The 23,100-nt window shown below is 44.6% G+C and overlaps 1 protein-coding gene across 1 annotated transcript in view; it reads right to left on the bottom strand.

Annotated features, from left to right (window-relative positions):
* Positions 1-23,100, bottom strand: part of LOC112250015 (sentrin-specific protease 6) — a 34,789-nt gene that overhangs the window by 4,344 nt on the left and 7,345 nt on the right. Inside the window, 16 exon segments of the mRNA XM_024419813.2 lie at positions 3,585-3,676; positions 3,843-4,201; positions 7,794-7,886; positions 8,163-8,285; positions 8,469-8,585; positions 8,798-8,940; positions 9,086-9,270; positions 9,484-9,675; positions 9,866-9,899; positions 13,359-13,496; positions 15,175-15,416; positions 15,835-16,051; positions 16,054-16,299; positions 17,945-18,033; positions 18,849-18,928; positions 21,259-21,414. Of these exon segments, the coding sequence (XP_024275581.2) occupies positions 3,585-3,676; positions 3,843-4,201; positions 7,794-7,886; positions 8,163-8,285; positions 8,469-8,585; positions 8,798-8,940; positions 9,086-9,270; positions 9,484-9,675; positions 9,866-9,899; positions 13,359-13,496; positions 15,175-15,416; positions 15,835-16,051; positions 16,054-16,299; positions 17,945-18,033; positions 18,849-18,928; positions 21,259-21,414 (2,506 nt within the window).

The following is a 23,100-nucleotide window of genomic DNA, read 5'->3' as shown; positions in this document are numbered from 1 at the left end:
CTCAAGAAGGAGACGCGTTCTGTTTCCTAGAGCTGAACGTACTTTGGTGCGAAAAGTGCAAATCAATCCCAGAAAAACAGCAAAGGACCTTGTGAAGATGCTGGAGGATACCGGTACAATAGTATCTATATCCACAGTACAACAAGTCCTATATCGACATAACCTGAAAGGCCACTCAACAAGGAAGAAGTCACTGCTCCAAAACCGCCATAAAAAAGCCAGACTACGGTTTGCAACTGCACAAGGGAACAAAGATCGTACTTTTTGCTGCAGGAGAGACTGGTGCACTTCACAAAATAGATGGCATCATGAGGCAGGAAAATTATGTGGATATATTGAAGCAACATCTCAAGACATCAGTCAGGAAGTTAATGCTTGGTCGCAAATGGGTCTTCCATATGGACAACAACCCAAAGCATACTTCCAAAGTTGTGGCAAAATGGCTTAAGGACAACTAAGTCAAGGCATTGGAGTGGCCATCACAAAGCCCTGACCTCAATCCTATAGAAAATTTGTGGGCAGAACTGAAAAAGCGTGTGCCAGTAAGGAGGCCTACAAACCTGACATAGTTACGCCAGCTCTGTCAGGAGGAATGGGCCAGAATTCCCCCAACTTATTGTGGTAAGCTTGTGGAAGGCTACCCAAAATGTTGGACCCAAGTCAAACATTTTAAACGCAATGCTACCAAATACTAATTGAGTGTATATAAACTTCTGACCCACTGGGAATGTGATGAAAGAAATAAAAGCGGAAATAAATCATTCGTTCTACTATTATGCTGACATTTCACATTCTTAAAATAAAGTGGTAATCCTAACGGACCTAAAACAGGGAATTTTTACTAGGATTAAATGTCAGGAATTGTGAAAAACTGAGTATAAATGTATTTGGCTAAGGTGTACAGTGGGGCAAAAAAGTATTTAGTCAGCCACCAATTGTGCAAGTTCTCCCACTTAAAAAGATGAGAGGCCTGTAATTTTCATCATAGGTACAATTAAACTATGACAGACAAAATGAAGAAAAGAAATCCAGAAAATCACATTGTAGGATTTTTAATGAATTTATTTGCAAATTATGGTGGAAGAGAAGTATTTGGTCACCTACAAACATGCAAGATTTCTGGCTCTCACAGACCTGTAACTTCTTATTTAAGAGGCTCCTCTGTCCTCCACTTGTTACCTGTATTAATGGCACCTGTTTGAACTTGTTATCAGTATAAAAGACACCTGTCCACAACCTCAAACAGTCACACTCCAAACTCCACTATGGCCAAGACCAAAGAGCTGTCAAAGGACACCAGAAACAAAATTGTAGACCTGCACCAGGCTGGGAAGACTGAATCTGCAATAGGTAAGCAGCTTGGTTTGAAGAAATCTACTGTGGGAGCAATTATTAGGAAATGGAAGACATACAAGACCACTGATAATCTCCCTCGATCTGGGGCTCCATGCAAGATCTCACCCCGTGGGGTCAAAATGAGCACAAGAACGGTGAGCAAAAATCCCAGAACCACACGGGGGGACCTAGTGAATGACCAAAGTAACAAAGCCTACCATCAGTAACACACTACGCCGCCAGGGACTCAAATCCTGCAGTGCCAGACGTGTCCCCCTGCTTAAGCCAGTACATGTCCAGGCCCATCTGAAGTTTGCTAGAGAGCATTTGGATGATCCAGAAGAAGACTGGGAGAATGTCATATGGTCAGATGAAACCAAAATATAACTTTTTGGTAAAAACTCAACTCGCCGTGTTTGGAAGACAAAGAATGCTGAGTTGCATCCAAAGAACACCATACCTACTGTAAAGCATGGGGGTGGAAACATACTTTGGGGCTGGTTTTCTGCAAAGGGACCAGGACGACTGATCCGTGTAAAGGAAAGAATGAATGGGGCCATGTATCGTGAGATTTTGAGTGAAAACCTCCTTTCATCAGCAAGGGCATTGAAGATGAAACGTGGCTGGGTCTTTCAGCATGACAATGATCCCAAACACACCGCCCGGGCGGTGGAGTGGCTTCGTAAGAAGCATTTCAAGGTCCTGGAGTGGCCTGGCCAGTCTCCAGATCTCAACCCCATAGAAAATCTTTGGAGGGAGTTGAAAGTCCGTGTTGCCCAGCAACAGCCCCAAAACATCACTGCTCTAGAGGAGATCTGCATGAAGGAATGGGTCAATACCAGCAACAGTGTGTGAAAACCTTGAAGACTTACAGAAAATGTTTGACCTCTGTCATTGCCAACAAAGGGTATAACAAAGTATTGAGATAAACTTTTGTTATTGACCAAATACTTATTTTCTACCATAATTTGCAAATAAATTCATTAAAAATCCTACAATGTGATTTTCTGTTTTTTTTTCTTTCATTTTGTCTGTCATAGTTGAAGTGTACCTATGATGAAAATTACAGGCCTCTCATCTTTTTAAGTGGGAGAACTTGCACAATTGGTGGCTGACTAAATACTTTTTTGCCCCACTGTATGTAAACTTCCGACTTCAACTGTAATTTGTGGATAAAGAGTTGCCTGTCTGACAGAACACAGAGGGAGTTCTTTAAATGGAAGCCTCTCCAACATAATCAGGAATTCTCCAGGGCAGCTGTCTAGGCCCCTTTTTTCAATTTTTACTAATGACATGCCACTGGCATTGAGTAAAGCCAGTGTGTTTATGTACACGGATGACTCCACACTATACATGTCAGCTACTACAGCGACTGAAATGACTGCAACCCCCTAACAAAGAGCTGCAGTTAGTTTCAGAGTGGGCGGCAAGGAATAAGTTAGTCCTAAATATAAAAAAATATATAAGCATTGTATTTGGGACAAATCATTCACTAAACCTCAAACTAAATATTGTAATAAATAAATGTGGAAATTGAGCAAGTTGAGGTGACTAAACTGCTTTGAGTTACCCTGAATTGTAAACTGTCATGGTCGAAACAGATTGATACAAAAATAGATAAGATGGGGAGAGGTAAGTCAATAATAAAGCGCTGCACTTCCTTCTTAATAGCACTATCAACAAGGCAGGTCCTACAGGCCCTAGTTTTGTCACACCTGGACTACTGTTCAGTCGTGTGGTCAGGTGCCACAAAAAAAGGACAATTGGCTCAGATCAGGGCAGCACGGCTGGCCCGTGGATGTACACAGAGAGCTAATATTAAATAATATATATGTCAATCTCTCCTGGCTCAAAGTGGAGGAGAGATTGACTTCATCAATACTTGTATGCACCGAGCTGTCTGTTTGAACTACAGGCGTACATCTCAAACACCCATGTGTGTCTATGACATCTCTTCACAGTCCCCAAGTCCAGAACAAACTATGGGAGGCGCACAGTACTACATAGAGCCATGACTACATGGAACTCTATACCACATCAAGTAACTGATGCAAACAGTAAAATTTTATTTAAACCCGTGGGCACAGTGTGTTGTGAAATCTGCGAATGGGTTGTAATATTTTTGAAATTGTATAAACTGCCTTCATTTTGCTGGACCCCAGGAAGAGTAGCTGCTGCATTGGCAGGAACTACTGGGGTTCCATAATAAATACAAATGTCACCAACAGAATAGCAAATTCCCCCATTACCTGACAGGAGCTTTGGTCATCAGAAAAGGTATCTGTGTCATCACCATTGCCACTACCTGATCTGTAACACAAACTGATTCTGTGCAAGCCATCTGCAAAACATGATTAAAAGCCAATGAGATAATGGACTCTTAATCCATCAATTTCCACACAGCTTCTAAGACATCAAAGTATATTTGCCATATGCACAGGATACAGTGTAATTAACACAGTGCAATTAAATGCTACTTCCAAGTAGAAACATTGCCTGTGGCTCACCTGTGTACTGTGGCTGAGCATTGACCAGCCCATTCACCCTGTCTAAAGAGGTCTTGGGAGGCACTTGGCCCCCATTGGGACAGGTGGACGCTCCCTTTGGCTGCTCGCTGTGGGAGTGTCCTTCCGAGGAGGCCTCTGTTGCAATGAGGGACAGCTTCTCTGAGGGGGCCAAGGGTTCCTCACTGCCTGGGGGCTCACAGTAGTCTGACTCTGGGGAGAGTGGGCGGCAGTGGTCAGGAGGCCTGCCCTGGGGGGCTGACTGTGTCTGTGATAGCCCTGGGGCCTGGCACAAAGGGTCATGCTCAAACTGAGGGTCCTGCATCCCTGGGAAGCAGATCACTGCCAAGTACCAGTGGGCTCTGAAACAGAGAGACCAATGGGTTTGGTTAAGAAAGAGAATTAGGTTTACCATCTGTGTCTTACATTGTATCTTATACTGATACAAAATAACAAATGTGTTTGTTTTCATCACTGCACGTCACATAAATTCTTAAAGGGATACTTCAGGTTTTTGGCAATGAAGCCATTTATCTACTTCCCCAGCGTCAAATTAACTTGTGGATAGCATTTCTATATATCTGCGTGCAGATTGAAGGAAGTTGCTACCATGCTAGTAGATACCATAGGCTTCCATCATTGCGCTAACACTACAGTGCATTTGGAAAGTAATCCGACCTCTTGACTTTGTCCACATTTTGTAACGTTACAGGCTTATTCTAAAATGGATTCAAATTGCCCCCCCGCGTTGTCTTGGCTGTGTGCTTAGGGTCGTTGTCCTGTTGGAAGGGAAACCTTCACCCCAGTCTGAAGTCCTGAGTGCTCTGGAGCAGGTTTTCATTAAGGATCTCTGTGTACATCTTTCCCTTGATCCTGACTAGTCTCCCAGTCCCTGGTGCTTAAAGATCCCCACAGCATGATGATGCCACCAGCATGCCTCACCATAGGGATGGTGCAAGGTTTCCTCCAGACGCGACGCTCTGCATTCAGGCCAAAGAGTTCAATCTTGGTTTCATCAGACCAGATAATCTTGTTTCTCATGGTCTGAAAGTCCTTTAGGTGCCTTTTCAGCAAACTCCAAACGGGCTGTCATGTGCCTTTTACTGAAGAGTGGCTTCCGTCTAGTGCTGCATAGATAGGAGAACCTTCCAGAAGGACAACCATCTCCACAGAGGAACTCTGGAGCTCTATCAGAGTGACCATCGGGTTCTTGGTCACCTCCCTGACCAATGTCCTTCGCCCCCGATTGCTCAGTTAGGCCGGGCAACCAGATCGAGGAAGAGTCTTGGTGGTTCCAAACTTCTTCCATTTAAGAATGATGGAGGCCACTGTGTTCTTGGGGATCTTCAATGCTCCAGAAATGTTTTGGTACCCTTCCCCAGATCTGTGCCAACACAATCCTGTCTCGGAGCTCTACGGACAATTCCCTCGACGTCATGGCTTGGTTGTTGCTCTGACATGCACTGTCAACTGTGGGACCTTATATAGGCAGGTGTGTGCCTTTCCAAAATATGTCCAATCAGTTGAATTTACCACAGGTGCACTCCAAGTTGTAGAAACATCTCAAGGTTGAATGGAAACAGGATGCACCTGAGCTCAATGTCGAGTCTCTTAGCAAAGGGTCTGAACACTTACATAAATAAGGTACAGTGGGGCAAAAAAGTATTTAGTCAGCCACCAATTGTGCAAGTTCTCCCACTTAAAAGATTAGAGAGGCCTGTAATTTTCATCACAGGTACACTTCAACTATGACAGACAAAATGAGAAAAAAAATCCAGAAAATCACATTGTAGGATTTTTAATGAATTTGCAAATTATGGTGGAAAATAAGTATTTGGTCAATAACAAAAGTTTCTCAATACTTTGTTATATACCCTTTGTTGGCAATGATAGAGGTCAAACGTTTTCTGTAAGTCTTCACACAAATACTTTTTTGCCCCACTGTATCTGTTGTTTTTTCTTTATACTATGTTTTTATTGTAGGAACACAAAGTACAAATAAAGTAAAGTAAAAAAAACAAAAAAGATCTGCCAGTTACAGTGCACATCACACCTTCATCATATTAGTTACATTGACATCTTTGAATTAGACCATTTTCAAGTACGAAACCCAGTATTCTTGACCTCTCTCCTGTTGAGTTCTTAAAGCAAAGGTCATATGCTCCATGTGGTGTATTTCTTCTACAATGTCTATCCATTGTGTCACTGTAGGAGGGTCTTTTTGAACCATTTCCTAGTGACAGCCTTTTTACTGGCTGCCAGTAGGACCTTCAACAGGTACTTTTCTCTATTGTGTAAGTTATCAGGTATTTCACCCATGTACAAAGAAATTAATGTTTGTTCTATGTCAAATCCCATTATTTTTCCAATGTTAGATCATATTTCTCCCCAGTAAGTTTCGATTGCGGGGCAAGTCCAAAAGATGAGAGTGATCCGCCCACAATAGACAGCATTCTCTCCAACAAGGGTGTAGGAAGCCAGTCTGTTTTGATTTCAGTTTAGGTGTTATGAACAAATGTATAACATTCTTCCAACAAAATATCGCCATGACCTTGCGTTAGTGGAGCTTTGTCTCGAATATGTTCAACCATGTTTCATCAGTTATTTCAATGTTAAGTTCCTCCTCCCATTTCTTTTTAATATAGTTTGTAGAATGTTTCTTTGAATACCCAAGTAGAGATATGAAATAGTTTTTTTGTTACTCCCCAAGTTGTATGCATTAGTGAATACAGGGATTAATTTTGGAGGTGCTCGAGGCTCAATCACTTTTATCTCCCTCAAGAAACAGTGTCGAACTTGTAGGTATCTGTAAAAATCTTGTTTATCCAAGCCATGTTTTTTACTTAGGTCCTGGAAGTTATCTAGGTCCTGATCCCTTATAATTGTACTGAATGATGTGATGCATTTCTGCATCCATTGTTTAAATCTGCTGTCCTGAGTTGCAGGGATGAAGCTGGGGTCGTATGCGGGCCAACTCAGCAGTTTGACCTCTCTAAATTATTTTGCTTAACTAGCCTACAACATGTCTTTAGAAAGAAATGAATCCACTGATTTTGTCTATTGTATATTTCTTTTACCATGTCCTTATTTCCCCAAACTGACTGTATGGGTATCTCTGTCAAAGTAGTCTCCATGTCCTTATTTCCCCAAACTGACTGTATGGGTATCTCTGTCAAAGTAGTCTCCATGTCCTTATTTCCCCAAACTGACTGTATGGGTATCTCTGTCAAAGTAGTCTCCATGTCCTTATTTCCCCAAACTGACTGTATGGGTATCTCTGTCAAAGTAGTCTCCATGTCTTTCCCTTTGGATTCATATTCTCAATTGCACCAACACACCCGAGCTCTCAATTGGGCTGACACATAATAATCTTTTAGGTTTGGTAAGGCCATACCCCCACAGTTTTTTGGCAACTGTAATGTTGTATATCTAATTATTGGTCTCTTACTGTTCCAGATAAACCTTGATCTCTGTTTATCCCAATCTGTTGTTGTTATTTTTTATACATTTGCAAACATTTCTAAAAACCTATTTTCGCTTCGTCATTATGGGGTATTGTGTGTAGATTGATTTAAAAAAACGATTGAATCAATTTTAGAATAAGGCTCTAACGTAACAAAATGTGGAAAGTAAAGGGGTCTGAATACTTTCCGAAGGCACTGTAGTTAGCATTGGCTTGTGAAACTACCTCCAACTTCCTTTATACTGGATGCAGAGACATAGAAATGGTATCCATGACTTCATTGCCAAAATCCCAAAGTATCCCTTTGAGACTTGAATGAAATTCCATTTGGATAGATTGTGCATCCTAAATAGTAAACTTATTGTAACCAGCGCCCTATAAAGCGCAATACTTTTGTAAAGTGGTGCACTATATAAGAATGTGTGCACTATATAGGGAATAGGGTGTGTCATTTGGGAAGCAGTCAGTGATATTTAGAGACAGTAACTTACGACTCATTGATGGGAACAAAGATGAAGTCCTTTTGGAACAGGTCTACATGTCTGGTCCATGTCTTCACCCTGTTGTGCTTCCTCTTCTGCATCCTGATAACCAGCAAAGAAGAAACATGTTTGTTTTTTTAAGTCGTTATTTTGTTTTATGGACAATAATAATCATAGTGGAAATGTAGAGAGGAAGACTTGAGTGAGACCGAGAGGAAGGGCCGAGGCGGGCATCGAAACGCAGTAGCCAGCGGATGTGTGTGGTCCAGACTCGGCAGAGCTATCACTAAACCAGACTCCAGCTTCTGTCCTGTCATAACTCAATTCGGTGTGAAATGTGTTTCCCCTCATTTCACTGACAGAGAAGAGGAGACTCACGGTAGGTTTGTGGTGTCTGGGAGGTTTCTCCTCTCTTTCTGGTTGAGTCTCTTGTAAAAGAATGAGCTAAACACGTGACTCCTTTGTGAGTCTTCTTTTTTCAACTTCTCCAAAACTAAATATCTAAGGGAAGATACACACACACAGAAAACAGTCAATCCACAGTCCCTGTGAGGTTGGTCAATGTCCCTTATATGCAACAAAAGCAAGCACTGCGTCGATAGAATATCAAACAGAGAATGTGACTTTAAAGACAATGGAAAATAGACAATGGAAAATTTACAATGGAAAGCAAATTATACCAACTTTAAATAAAAGTCTATGATGACGTCGTTTAGGAATTCTCCATCGTTAAGGCAGTGAAGGTCTTCGTTAGTCACCGATATGCCCCCCTTGGCTGGAGGAGGTGGGTACACCATCAACCTACAACACAACCATCCAATGATTAAACCATCGGGAACAAACAAACACAGAATTGTACTTAAGATGACAGGGTTGTATTCATTAGGGTACAAAAAAATTGTTTGCAACAGAAAACAAAAACAAGTGTTTCTTATTGGACATGTTTCAGTCAATTCTCTTGTTTGGTGCCTAATGAACATGACCCAGGAGTAGGAGATAGATAACCCTTGTACTTTATGATTGGTCCAGTGAAGGTGGGTTGGAGCTCAGCCATGTCATCGTCTTCATCATCAAAAAACGCACTCTTCTGCTGTCGTGTAGCCATGCGCGTTCGCACCATTGGAGCCGGTGTGTTGGTTTTAGTGCTGTTGTTTACCTACAAGAAAGGGATGTAACCAAAAACCAGCAACATATATTTCGGTAGCTAGTCTCAAAAGGCTCTAAGATGCTAATCTTCAGGACCTGGGACACACAGCCCTATTACGTCACATACTGTTAGGTTTGATCAATTCCAGGCCCACCTTTTCTTTAGTTGCTTTGTTGTAGTTGACCAATCTGATGTTAGCTTCATCAAACGACAATTTGGTGGGGAACTCATTGAGGTTGTTGGCTCGGCCGATCTCTTGTAGAATCTCCTCTAGAACCATCTGCTGCTGCAGCGACAGCCCGTTCTCAAAGATCAACACCATGTACTTCTCATCGGAGTCTGAGGACAGAACAGAAAGCAACAAGACTTGACATTTTGTTGAAGGTGAGGTAACATACTTGCTTTATTTAGCACAAAATAACACGTCACAGAAAGGCTTCTCCAAACACAGGTTTCTGTTCATCCATCTATGTACAGACTACTGCTATTGCAACTAGCATGGGATTCTCCACAGTTCAATTGACATCACTATGTAGCGTCTGCTGTCCTTACCGTTGCCAGCGCAGTCGTACCAGCACAGGCCTCCCTTGTCTCGGGTCATCTTGAGCTGGGTGCGGAGGCGCACACATTCCTCTGGGCTGGTCTGGAAGAAGAGGACTGGCAGTTTCCTCACGCTGCACCACTCACAGCTTATGAGCTCCGACGCACGCAGACACACCTTCTCCAGAGAATCCACCTCAGGACCTGGGACAGAAAGCACTATTACGTCACATACTGTTAAGTTTGATCAATTCCAGCAACTTATTTAAGAAATATATTGTAATTTTGCAACCCTACACACTGTACAACACTGTCTAGTCTATCTACAATAGGTTGTCCTTTGAGAGCAGAGGAAAACATTTATAGGACATCTGACATTCTTGTGGTCTCCTACCTTCAGTTTCAAGATGAATGTGATCGACCGTAAACTGAAAGACAAAGATGGTTGAATGATGGCGGTATGCTAGACAGTCAGTCAACTTAAATTTACCAGTATTCATTTTGTAATGTTTAAGAAAAATAATAACATTATTCATGGCATGGAAAATGCATAGAATTGCAGGAAAACTAGGTAAAATTCTCTCTCAGCTCGACGGCAGAATATGTAGAATCACAGGAAATAAGCTTTATAACGGCACCATTTTCTCTCAGCTCCATGGAGAAATGTGTAGAATTGCAGGATGGGGGCCTCTTAAAATGTTCTCTAAAGTGTAGCCACACTGATGGCGCTCATGCCACACCTCCTACCAAGCCCACCACCTAAGCTCCTTTTTGATCCAGGAAAAAAACCTGATAGGCTATTGTTTTTGGCCAGATTTTAGGTAAGTATAAGTGTCTGTACAGAGAGAGTACAGTCGTGGCCAAAAGTTGAGACTGACACAAATATTAATTTTCACAAAGTTTGCTGCTTCAGTTTGTATGATGACAATTTGCATATACTCCAGAATGTTATGAAGACTGATCAGATGAATTGCAATTATTTGCAAAGACCCTTTTACCATGCCAATTAACTGCCAATTACCATGCATTTCAGCCCGTCTCCAAAGGACCAGCTGACATCATGTCTGATTCTCTCGTTAACAGAGGTGTGAGTGTTGACGAGGACAAGGCTGGAGATCACTCTGTCATGCTGATTGAGTTTGAATAACAGACTGGAAGCTTCAAAAGAAGGGTGGTGCTTGGGATCATTGTTCTTCCTCTGTCAACCATGGTTACATGCAAGGAAACAAGTGACGTCATCACTGCTTTGCATAAAAGGGCTTCACAGGCAAGGATATTACTGCCAGTAAGATTGCACCTAAATCAACCATTTACCGGATCATCAAGAACTTCAAGGAGAGCGGTGCAATTGTTGTGAAGAAGGCTTCAGGGCACCCAAGAATGTCCAGCAAGCGCCAGGACCATTTCCTAAAGTTGATTCAGTTGCGGGATCGGGGCACCACCAGTACAGAGCTTGCTTAGGAATGGCAGCAGGCAGGTGTGAGTGCATCTGCACGCACAGTGAGGCGAAGACTTTTGGAGGATGGCCTGGTGAAGGGCAGCAAAGAAGGGCCACTAAGAAGCCACTTCTCTCCAGGAAAAACATCAGGGACAGACTGATATTCTGCAAAAGGTACAGGGATTGGGATGCTGAGGACTGGGGTAAAGTCATTTTCTCTGACGAATCCCCTTTCCGATTGTTTGGGGCATCCGGAAAAAAACAAAATGTTCAATTTGGTTTAAATGATGCAAAAACAAAGTGTTGGAGAAGAAAGTAAAAGTGCAATGTGTGCCATGTAAGAAAGCTAACATTTAAGTTCTTTGCTCAGAACATGAGAACATATGAAAGCTGGTGGTTCCTTTTAACACGAGTCTTCAATATTCCCAGGTAAGAAGTTTTAGGTTGTAGTTATTATAGGATTATTTCTCTCTATACGATTTGTATTTCATATACCTTTGACTATTGGATGTTCTTATAGGCACTTTAGTATTGCCACTAGTATTGCCACGCTTCCGTCCCTCTCCTCACCGCTACCTGGGCTCGAACCAGGAACACATCGACAACAGCCACCCTCGAAGCAGCGTTACCCCTGCAGAGCAAGGGGAACAACTACAAGTCTCAGAGCGAGTGATGTTCGAAACGCTATTAGCGCGCATCCCGCTAACTAGCTAGCCATTTCACATCGGGTACACCAGCCTAATTCTCGGGAGATGATAGGCTTGAAGTCATAAACAGCGCAATGCTTGAAGCACAGCGAAGAGCTGCTGGCAAAATGCACAAAAGTGCTGTTTGAATGAATGCTTACGAGCCTGCTGGTGCCTACCACCGCTCAGTCAGACTGCTCTATCAAATCATAGACTTAATTATAACACACAGAAATATGAGCCTTAGGTCATTAATATGGTCGAATCCGGAAACTATCATCTCAAAAACAAAACGTTTATTCTTTCAGTGAAATACGGAACCGTTCCGTATTTTATCCAACGGGTGGCATCCATCAGTCTAAATATTCCTGTTACATTGCACAACCTTCAATGTTATGTCATAATTATGTAAAATTCTGGCAAATTAGTTCGCAACGAGCCAGGCGGCCCAAACTGTTGCATATACCCTGACTCTGCGTGCAATGAACGTGAGAAGTGACACAATTTCACCTGGTTAATATTGCCTGCTAACCTGGATATCTTTTAGCTAAATATGCAGGTTTAAAAATATATACTTCTGTGTATTGATTTTAAGAAAGGCATTGGAGCAACGACAGTCCTTTTTCACGAAGGCGCACCGCATCAATTATATGCAACGCAGGACACGTTAGATAAACTAGTAATATCATCAACCATGTGTAGTTAACTAGTGATTATGATTGATTGATTGTTTTTTATAAGATAAGTTTAATGCTAGCTAGCAACTTACCTTGGCTTCTTACTGCATTCGCGTAACAGGCAGGCTCCTCGTAGAGTGCAATGTAAAACAGGTGGTTAGAGCGTTGGACTAGTTAACCGTAAGGTTGCAAGATTGAATCCCTGAGCTGACAAGGTAAAAATCTGTCATTCTGCCCCTGAACAAGGCAGTTAACCCACCGTTCCTAGGCCGTCATTGAAAATAAGAATATGTTCTTAACTGACTTGCCTAGTTAAATAAAAGGTAACATATATATTTTTTTTAATCGGCCAAATCGGTGTCCAAAAATAACGATTTCCGATTGTTATGAAAACTTGAAATCGGCCATTCCGATTAATCGGTCAACCTCTACCTGAGACCATTCATGTGTGGGGTTGCTTCTCAGCCAAGGGAGTGGGCTCACTCACAATTTTGCCTAAGAACACAGCCATGAATAATGGTACCAACACATCCTCCGAGAGCAACTTCTCCCAACCATCCAAGAACAGTTTGGTGACGAACAATCCCTTTTCCAGCATGATGGAACACCTTGCCATAAGGCAAAAGTGATAACTAAGTGGCTTGGGAAACAAAACATCAACATTTTGGGTTCATGGCCAGGAAACTCCCCAGACCTTAATCCCATTGAGAACTTGTGGTCAATACTCAAGAGGCGGGTGGACAAACAAAAACCCACAAATTTTGACAAACTCCAAGCATTGATTATGCAAGAATAGGCTGCCATCAGTGAGGATGTGGCCCAGAAGTTAATTGACAGCATGCCAGGGCAGATTGAGTTCTTGAAAAATAAGGGTCAACACTGCAAATATTGACTCTTTGCATCAACTTCATGTAACTGTCAATAAAAGCCTTTGACACTTATGAAATGCTTGTAATTATACTTAGGTATTCCAGTAACATCTGACAAAAATATCTTAAGACACTGAAGCAGCAAACTTTGTGGAAATTAATATTTGTGTCATTATCAAAACTTTTGGCCACGACTGTACAGGAGCAGGGTACTTACATTGACAGGCTTGGACACCATCCTGCGAAGAGTCCCTACTCTCACACTCCGACAGTCCAAGATGATGCTGTCCAACTTGTCGGGAGAGATCCTCTGTTTTTTCTTGGGTGTAGAGTCATCCGGCATTTGGTTTCCAAACTGAAAATAACATGCATGGTCAGACTTGAAACCTGCTGCTTCATATCACTAATTTCTCTGAGGGACAAATCATGTACAGTAGATTTCTGGCCAACACCACAAGGTGATTCATCAACTGGCCATTTAGATTCCACTGCCCAATTCCTTTGCAAGCTAAATTTCAGTAGCACTATGTTGTTTTCTCAAAGGAAAACTTTACAACCCTGAACACACAAAAAGTAAATGAGGAGACTTAAATCCTTAGTCACAAAGGCTGCCAAAAACAACTTAAGGGGCCCATCTCGGTGAATACAAAACACCCAGTGATGTCATTTTCTGCCAAGCAAAACTACCCAGGAGGTTACCTTGAGAGAGCAGATCAGGAATATTATGGTCAAGGACATTTTGACAGACAGACTCAAAGTCAGACTGAAATGTGATAAAACAGCTCACGACAAGACAGGTCCGTTTACATAATGTAGTCATGAATTGAGGAAAACTTAATTGCGTATCCACACAAGTACCACCCTATACACAGAGGCTGTTGTAGAGGATAATGCGGGTCGCCTACAGCACCTATACACCACCCCAGCATGGGTAGGACTCCCGGCAGACCCTACTCATATCATGCTATCCCGGTCTAAATGAAAAATACTTACAAATATTAACTCAGCAAAAAAAGAAAAGTCCTCTCACTGTCAACTGTGTTAATTTTCAGCAAACTTAACATGTGTAAATATTTGAACATAAGATTCAACAACTGAGACATAATCTAAACAAGTTCCAAGAGACGTGACTAACGGAAATTGAATAATGTGTCCCTGAACGGGGGGGTCAAAATCAAAAGTAACAGTCAGTATCTGGTGCATTAAGTACTGAGTACAGGCCTCAATGTAACGCTTATTCCATCGACGATAAACGCAAATCCGACCATCACCCCTGGTGAGACAAAACCGCAACTAAATTTTTTGCTAGTCCTGTCTGGTCCAGCGCCGGTGGATTTGTGCCCATAGACGATGTTGTTGCCAGTGATGTCTGGTAAGGACCTGCCTTACAACAGGCCTACAAGCCCTCAGTCCAGCCTCTCTCAGCCTATTGAGGACAGTCTGAGCACTGATGGAGGAATTGTGCCTTCCTGGTGTAACTCGGGCAGTTGTTGTTGCCATCCTGTACCTGTCCCGCTGGTGTGATGTTCAGATGTACCGATCCTGTGCAGGTGTTGTTACACGTGGTCTGCCACTGTGAGGACGATCAGCTGTCTGTCCTGTCTTCCTGTAGCGCTGTCTTAGGCGTCTCACAGTACGGACATTGCAATTTATTGTCCTGGACACATCTGCAGTCCTCATGCCTCCTTGCAGCATGGCAGCATGCCTAAGGCACTTTCACACAGATGAGCAGGGACCCTGGGCATCTTTCTTTTGGTGTTTTCAGAGTCAGTAGAAAGGCCGCTTTAGTGTCCTAAGTTTTTATAACTGTGACCTTAATTGCCTACCGTCTGTAAGCTGTTAGTGTCTTAATGACCGTTCCACAGGCGCATGTTCATTAATTGTTTATGGAACAAGTGTGGGAAGCAATGTTTAAACCCTTTACAATGAAGATCTGTGAATTTATTTGGATTTTTACAAATTATCTTTGAAAGACAGGGTCCTGAAAAGGGACATTTCTTTTCTTGCTGAGTTTATGTTAAAAGACGACATACCTGATCTTTCATGCGGTTCCTTCTGGGTAGTGAAATTCTGCTGTCGACGTCAGAGAAGAAGTCAGAAGTGATCTCCTCCTGCTCCCCTCCTGTGCTACTCTTCACTGCCGCCTCCACTCTGCCTCCGGAGGGCGCCGGTGAGGAGTGGGCTGAGTCAGCAGGCTGAGGGGAAACGCTGTCCAGCCTGTTTACGCTGCCCGTGCTGGCGTTGTCCGCCTCATCCTCGTCACTGGACAGCACGACTGGAACACAAACAGAGTCGTCATTTCCAGACGCAACACAGCTGAATAAATTATTTCAACAAGATGGGATTTACATCCTGAAATGTGGCCTTTGTTTGATAACAGTTCTGACAGAGAGAGGTAAGATGTACGGACAGGTGCTAGTGGTTTTGAGCTGTGTGGTTGGTTACAGAGAACGTCCTGTGCAGTTGGTTGAAATGAACCACTTCTGTAGTGTACTACCTCTCACAGGGACAAACACCTGCCTGCAGTAAACCCTGAGACTAACCAGCACAGAGGCAGGTGAAGAGTGAGTACTGAGCAGGCCAGGTGTGTATCCCAAATGACACCCTATTCCCTACATAGTGCACTACTTTTGACCAGGGCACAAAATGGAATATGGTGAAATTTGGGATGCATACCTGGACAGTGGACTTACTGGGGTCGTTGAGCTCGTGCTGCTTGGCGGCCGCCGTCCTCCTGCCTTTGTTGCCGGCGACTTTCCCGGCGCAACAGCTCCCCACCAACCCCACCCCGCTGGTCTCCCGTTGTGTGGCAGCGACAGGCCGGCCCGGGTGGTGATGCGTACCGGAATAGGCGGGTTCATCACTGTGTCCACACGCAGCGGCAGCGCCCTCATGGTCGAGGACGAACCGTAGAAGCTATTCTTGGTCAGCTGTCGACTGTTTGGTCCTGGGGATGGGTGTTGATGGGGGTGGGTGTGCTGTGGGTGAGGTCGAATGGGGGGTCTGGGTGTGGGGGATGTAGGCTGGGCTGCTGGGGGGTGATAGAGGTGAGGAACCTCCGGCACCAAGGAGTTCCCACAGTGTTCACACGTGCTGTGGCTTTCACTGGATTTGCTACACTTCCCACACACTGTGTGGTTCCTTTCTGGATTTAGGGGCTGCAGACAAGGCAAAGACAATTACATTTCAGCATCAGGTAGGCTACACTTCAATTATTTGTATCTTCTGACATCAGTCAACATCATTGCTAAATCGCTCAGGGGTATCGTCTTAAAACCGCTCAGCTCTTTTTGGTTGAAATGGACAGCGGAGGTAGACATTATAAACAAGATGCTTCCTCCTATTCAGTGTCCAAGGACGGGCCGGAAGTAAATCAAATCAAATTTTATTTGTCACACACATACACATGGTTAGCAGATGTTAATGCGAGTGTAGCGAAATGCTTGTAAAAAAAGGTAGGAACGCGAAGCGAGGCGGCCATCTCTGTCGGCGCCGGATTTCCTCTATATATATAGAATGGTGTCGTCTGCGTAGAGGTGGATCAGGGAATCGCCCGCAGCAAGAGCAACATCATTGATATATACAGAGAAAAGAGTCGGCCCGAGGATTGAACCCTGTGGCACCCCCATAGAGACTGCCAGAGGACCGGACAGCATGCCCTCCGATTTGACACACTGAACTCTGTCTGCAAAGTAATTGGTGAACCAGGCAAGGCAGTCATCCGAAAAACCGAGGCTACTGAGTCTGCCGATAAGAATATGGTGATTGACAGAGTCGAAAGCCTTGGCAAGGTCGATGAAGACGGCTGCACAGTACTGTCTTTTATCGATGGCGGTTATGATATCGTTTAGTACCTTGAGCGTGGCTGAGGTGCACCCGTGACCGGCTCGGAAACCCGATTGCACAGCGGAGAAGGTACGGTGGGATCCGAGATGGTCAGTGACCTGTTTGTTGACTTGGCTTTCGAAGACCTTAGATAGGCAGGGCAGGATGGATATAGGTCTGTAACAGTTTGGGTCCAGGCTGTCTCCCCCTTTGAAGAGGGGGATGACTGTGGCAGCTTTCCAATCCTTGGGGATCTCAGACGATATGAAAGACAGGTTGAACAGGCTAGTAATAGGGGTTGCGACAATGGCGGCGGATAGTTTCAGAAATAGAGGGTCCAGATTGTCAAGCCCAGCTGATTTGTACGGGTCCAGGTTTTGCAGCTCTTTCAGAACATCTGCTATCTGGATTTGGGTAAAGGAGAACCTGGAGAGGCTTGGGCGAGTAGCTGCGGGGGGCGGAGCTGTTGGCTGAGGTTGGAGTAGCCAGGCGGAAGGCATGGCCAGCTGTTGAGAAATGATTGTTGAAGTTTTCGATAATCATGGATTTATCGGTGGTGACTGTGTTACCTAGCCTCAGTGCAGTGGGCAGCTGGGAGGAGGTGCTCTTGTTCTCCATGGACTTCAGAGTGTCCCAGAACTTTTTTGAGTTGGAGCTACAGGATGCAAACTTCTGCCTGAAGAAGCTGGCCTTAGCTTTCCTGACTGACTGCGTGTATTGGTTCCTGACTTCCCTGAACAGTTGCATATCGCGGGGACTATTCGATGCTATTGCAGTCCGCCACAGGATATTTTTGTGCTGGTCGAGGGCAGTCAGGTCTGGAGTGAACCAAGGGGGAGTAGGAGTGCTGACCTAGAATCAGGTCCCCCATGTCCATTATGGTGTAAAAGGCTAAACTGATTCTAGATCAGCACTCACACAACAAGATGTTTTATGAATACGGACCCAGATGACGACGTGAGTTCATACTGCTCTTACCTCCACTCTCTGAACCTGCGAGGGAAAGCTACAACAGCCCTCCAGCAAGGGTCTCCGACTGTGCTCTTTGATGCTCACGCTGTCGTTGGCTTAAAAGGGAATAAAAGACAACATGGAAAGGAAACAGTCATCTGTCATGTACAGTATGCAGTAACGACTGATCGTGTTGAGAACCAGCCTCATCTTCAAGACAAACAAAAAAATAGTGGAGAAAGTTGGCCTTGGGGAAGGTGCAGTTTTCCAGTGTTTCACACAGGTGCAGTTTTCCAGTGTTTCAAGGTCACCTTGCAGCACCAGGTGATCATCATCATTACTGTATACTGTCATATTTGTCTGTGCCGGAGTCAGCTGGCTGGGCCACAGTGTGCTTTACTAGCCGGACTGCCTGTGTGTGCTACTGTCCTCTCCATGCTCATCTGTGGCAGCCAGACTCACTTGCTCTCACTCCTTCCTCTCAGAGGAGCTTTGCAGGCAGATTAATCTGCGAGGCCTGATGCAATCCCTCTTAGGCAGACAGACAGGAGGCTCAGCCCAGATCTACTGCCCTCCAGGCACCACTCCGCAAAGGATGTCACTGCTAGAGACAGACTTCCCAGCAAGACACCGTCCACTATTCCCTCTACCACCTAGTACCAAGTCCCACATTACATCCTGATAGTAGCATTTAACCGCACCATCTTCGTACAGCACACTGTGTCCACATAGGAAACCATGATTTGAGACTGCCTCAGATTGAGACTGCACACACCGTCCTCCATCCCCCACCACCACTTACCGTCCCACATCACATCCTGAAAGCAGCATTTACCCACACGGTCTTAGTATTACACTGCCTCCACATATAACATGCTGCTGTTATTCTATCAGTACAGTGAATGTAATGGCAGTGCGTGTCTCATTTTACCAGGGCTCTCTGGACAGGTGAGGATGATACTCTCTACTTCTGCTGCTTGGATCTGCTGTTGAGTGGTGCTGTAGTCTCTTCTGAGGGAACAATGGCACAGTCTGGTCAGAAGTCATTCAAAACAAAGCCTTTTGTTTTCTTGTCAACAACCATAACGAGGTAAACAAATCAATAACTCAAATTTGGAGATAAACAAGTTATGCAATTAGAGAGATTGGAGGGGGAAATGATCTAATATGATGAAACAACACGTGGGGTATCCATGCTAGCAGTGTTTCCCTACAGAACCAGACCGCACAAAGGTGGATGGATGCAGGTTATTAAGGTAGCTAGTTAGTATAAACGCACAAAGGTGGATGGATGCAGGTTATTAAGGTAGCTAGTTAGTATAAACGCACAAAGGTGGATGGATGCAGGTTATTAAGGTAGCTAGTTAGTATAAACGCACAAAGGTGGATGGATGCAGGTTATTAAGGTAGCTAGTTAGTATAAACGCACAAAGGTGGATGGATGCAGGTAATTAAGGTAGCTAGATAGTAGAAACGCACAAAGGTGGATGGATGCAGGTAATTAAGGTGGCTAGTTAGTAGAAACGCACAAAGGTGGATGGATGCAGGTTATTAAGGTAGCTAGTTAGTATAAACGCACATGGCCACAAGCACCACTGCTTTGACTACAGCATGAGATGGAACAAAATACAATGTTGGAACAGGACAAAGTTCAGATCACTACAATGTATTACAGCACAAAGCATGGCTAAGCATATACAGGGTGCAATGTCTTCCCTTTATTTTAGGTCAAGGTTGCTTTAGAAAGGAACATGAAGAGAGCAAGTCTAGTCTTGCTGTTACAAAACCAATAACAAACAGACTGATTTTGCTGCACTCATTATGTCTAGGGGTCTTAGTTTTAGCTACCTGGTCTGTAACCTGACTCGTTATGTCTAGGGGTCTTAGGCCTAGCTACCTGGTCTGTAACCTGACTCGTTATGTCTACAGGTCTTAGTTTTAGCTACATGGTCTGTAACCTGGTTGGTGCTGCCACCTGGTTACAGACCAGACGGGACACCCCCACGTGGTAAAGGTAGGCAACAACACCTCCACTACGCTGATCCTCAACACAGGGGCCCCACAAGGGTGCGTGCTCAGGCCCGTCCTGTACATCCATGACTGCATGGCCACGCACGTCTCCAACTCAATCATCAAGTTGCAGACAACAACAGTGGTAGGCCTGATTATCAAGCACGACGAGACAGCCTACAGGGAGGAGACAAGGGCCCTGGCGGAGTGATACCAGGAAAATAACCTCTCCCTCAATTTAAACAAAACCAAGGAGCTGATCGTGGACTTCAGGAGAAGGCAGAGGTTGGTTGGACCTTTGGCTTGGCCCCTTACTAACTTCTAAAGATGCACCATTGAGAGCATCCGGTCGGGCTGTTTCACCAACTGCACCGAATGCAACTGCAGGGCTCTCCAGAGGGTGGTGTGGTCTGCCCAACATCACCAGAGCCACACTGCCTGCCCTCCAGAACATCTACAGCACCCGGTGTAACAGGAAGGCCAAGATAATCAACAAGGACCTCAGCCATCCGGACCGTGGCCTGTTCACCATGCTACCTTCGAGATGGCGAGGTCAGAACAGTTGAACCAAAGCTGGGACCTGGAGACTGAAAAACAGCTTCTATCTCAAGGCCATCAGACTGTTAAATAGTCAACACTAGCCGGTACCCTGCCCTGAACTTTAGTCGCTGTCATTAGCCAGCCACCACCCAGTTAATCTACCCTGCACAACTGACTAGGTATTCCCATTTCCCTACGTACACAGTCTTGGTGGTTCCAAACTTCTTCCATTTAAGAATGATGGAGGCCACTGTGTTCTTGGGGACCTTCAATGCTGCAGAAATGTTTTGGTACCCTTCCCCAGATCTGTGCCTCGACACAATCCTGTCTTGGAGCTCTGCGGACAATTAATTCAACCTCATGGCTTGGTTGTTGCTCTGACATGCACTGATAACTGTGGGACCCTATATAGACAGGTGTATACCTTTACAAAATAATGTCCAATCAATTGAATTTACCACAGGTGGACTCCAATCAAGTTTTAGAAACATCTCAAGAATGATTAATGGAAACAGGATGCACCGGAGCTCAATTTCAAGTCTCATAGCAAAGGGTCTGAATACTTATGTAAATAAGGTATCTGTTTTTCTAAAAACCTGTTTTCAATTCGCCAAAATGAATTGATCAGATCGCCTAAATAAAGTGAGTAACATGTCTCTTCGACTGATTAGAGATCCAGCCCTACCGACTACTTTGGGAAAAAAAGCATTTTGTCAAATGAAACCATTCGGTAGCTCTAAATGCTATGTTATGCAGTACGACCATAGTGTGACTTCAGTGAGGACTCATACCTTTGGACAGGTTTCCTCATTGCAGCAGGAACATTGTGGGTGTGTTGAAAGGGTCTCCCCTGTAGAACAACTCCTTGAGATGGTGTTGGGCTGACTATTAAATAGTCCGTTCTGTTAGGCATCGGTGACGTCGTTGCTACCATGTTTGGGAGGTCACTGTAGTAGAGGAAGCAGAGGAACGACATTAGGTTTTTGCTATACACAGGTTGTAATGGTTTATTATGATACACTGCTCAAAAAAATAAAGGGAATACTTAAACACCACAATGTAACTCCAAGTCAAATCAAACTGTCCACTAAGGAAGCAACACTGATTGACAATAGATTTCACATGCTGTTGTGCAAATGGAATAGACAACAGGTGGAATTTATAGGCAATTAGCAAGACACCCCCAATAAAGGAGTGATTCTACAGGTGGTGACCACAGACCACTTCTCAGTTCCTATGCTTCCTGGCTGATGTTTTGGTCACTTTTGAATGCTGGCGGTGCTTTCACTCTAGTGGTAGCATGAGACGGAGTCTACAACCCACACAAGTGGATCAGGTAGTGCAGCTCATCCAGGATGGCACATCAATGCGAGCTGTGGCAAGAAGGTTTGCTGTGTCTGTCAGCGTAGTGTCCGTCAGCGTAGTGTCCAGCGCATGGAGGAGCTACCAGGAGACAGGCCAGTACATCAGGAGACGTGGAGGAGGCCGTAGGAGGGCAACAACCCAGCAGTGGGATCGCTACCTCCGCCTTTGTGCAAGGAGGAGCAAGAGGAGCACTGCCAGAGCCCTGCAAAATGACCTCCAGCAGGCCACAAATGTGCATGTGTCTGCTCAAACGGTCAGAAACAGACTCCATGAGGGTGGTATGAGGGCCCGACGTCCACAGGTGGGGGTTGTGCTTACAGCCCAACACCGTGCAGGACGTTTGGCATTTGCCAGAGAACACCAAGATTGGCAAATTCGCCACTGGTGCCCTGTGCTCTTCACAGATGAAAGCAGGTTCACACTGAGCACGTGACAGACGTGAGTCTGGAGACACCGTGGGGAACGTTCTGCTGCCTGCAACATCCTCCAGCATGACCGGTTTGGCGGTGGGTCAGTCATGGTGTGGGGTGGCATTTCTTTGGGGGGCCGCACAGCCCTCCATGTGCTCGCCAGAGGTAGCCTGACTGCCATTAGGTACCGAGATGAGATCCTCAGACCCCTTGTGAGACCATATTCTGGTGCGGTTGGCCCTGGGTTGCTCCTAATGCAAGACAATGCTAGACCTCATGTGGCTGGAGTGTGTCAGCAGTTCCTGCAAGAGGAAGGCATTGATGCTATGGACTGGCCCGCCCGTTCCCCAGACCTGAATCCAATTGAGCACATCTGGGACATCATGTCACGCTCCATCCACCAACGCCAAGTTGCACCACAGACTGTCCAGGAGTTGGCGGATGCTTTAGTCCAAGTCTGGGAGGAGATCCCTCAGGAGACCATCTGCCACCTCATCAGGAGCATGCCCAGGCGTTGTAGGGAGGTCATACAGGCACGTGGAGGCCACACACACTACTGAGCCTGATTTTGACTTGTTTTAAGGACATTACATCAAAGTTGGATCAGCCTGTAGTGTGGTTTTCCACTTTCATTTTGAGTGTGACTCCAAATCCAGACCTCCATGGGTTGATAAATTTGATTTCCATTGATCATTTTTGTGTGATTTTGTTGTCAGCACATTCAACTATGTAAAGAAAAAATTATTTAATAAGAATATTTCATTTAATTCAGATCTAGGATGTGTTATTTTAGTGTTCCCTTTATTTTTTTGAGCAGTGCATTTGCAGTTGTCAGCAAAACATTCCAACTTGTACTGA

Source organism: Oncorhynchus tshawytscha, linkage group LG05 (genome assembly GCF_018296145.1).
Source record: "Oncorhynchus tshawytscha isolate Ot180627B linkage group LG05, Otsh_v2.0, whole genome shotgun sequence".
Classification (NCBI taxonomy): Eukaryota; Metazoa; Chordata; class Actinopteri; order Salmoniformes; family Salmonidae; genus Oncorhynchus; species Oncorhynchus tshawytscha.
Note: the sequence above shows the minus strand (reverse complement) of the source record. Positions and strands in the feature narration are given on the sequence as shown.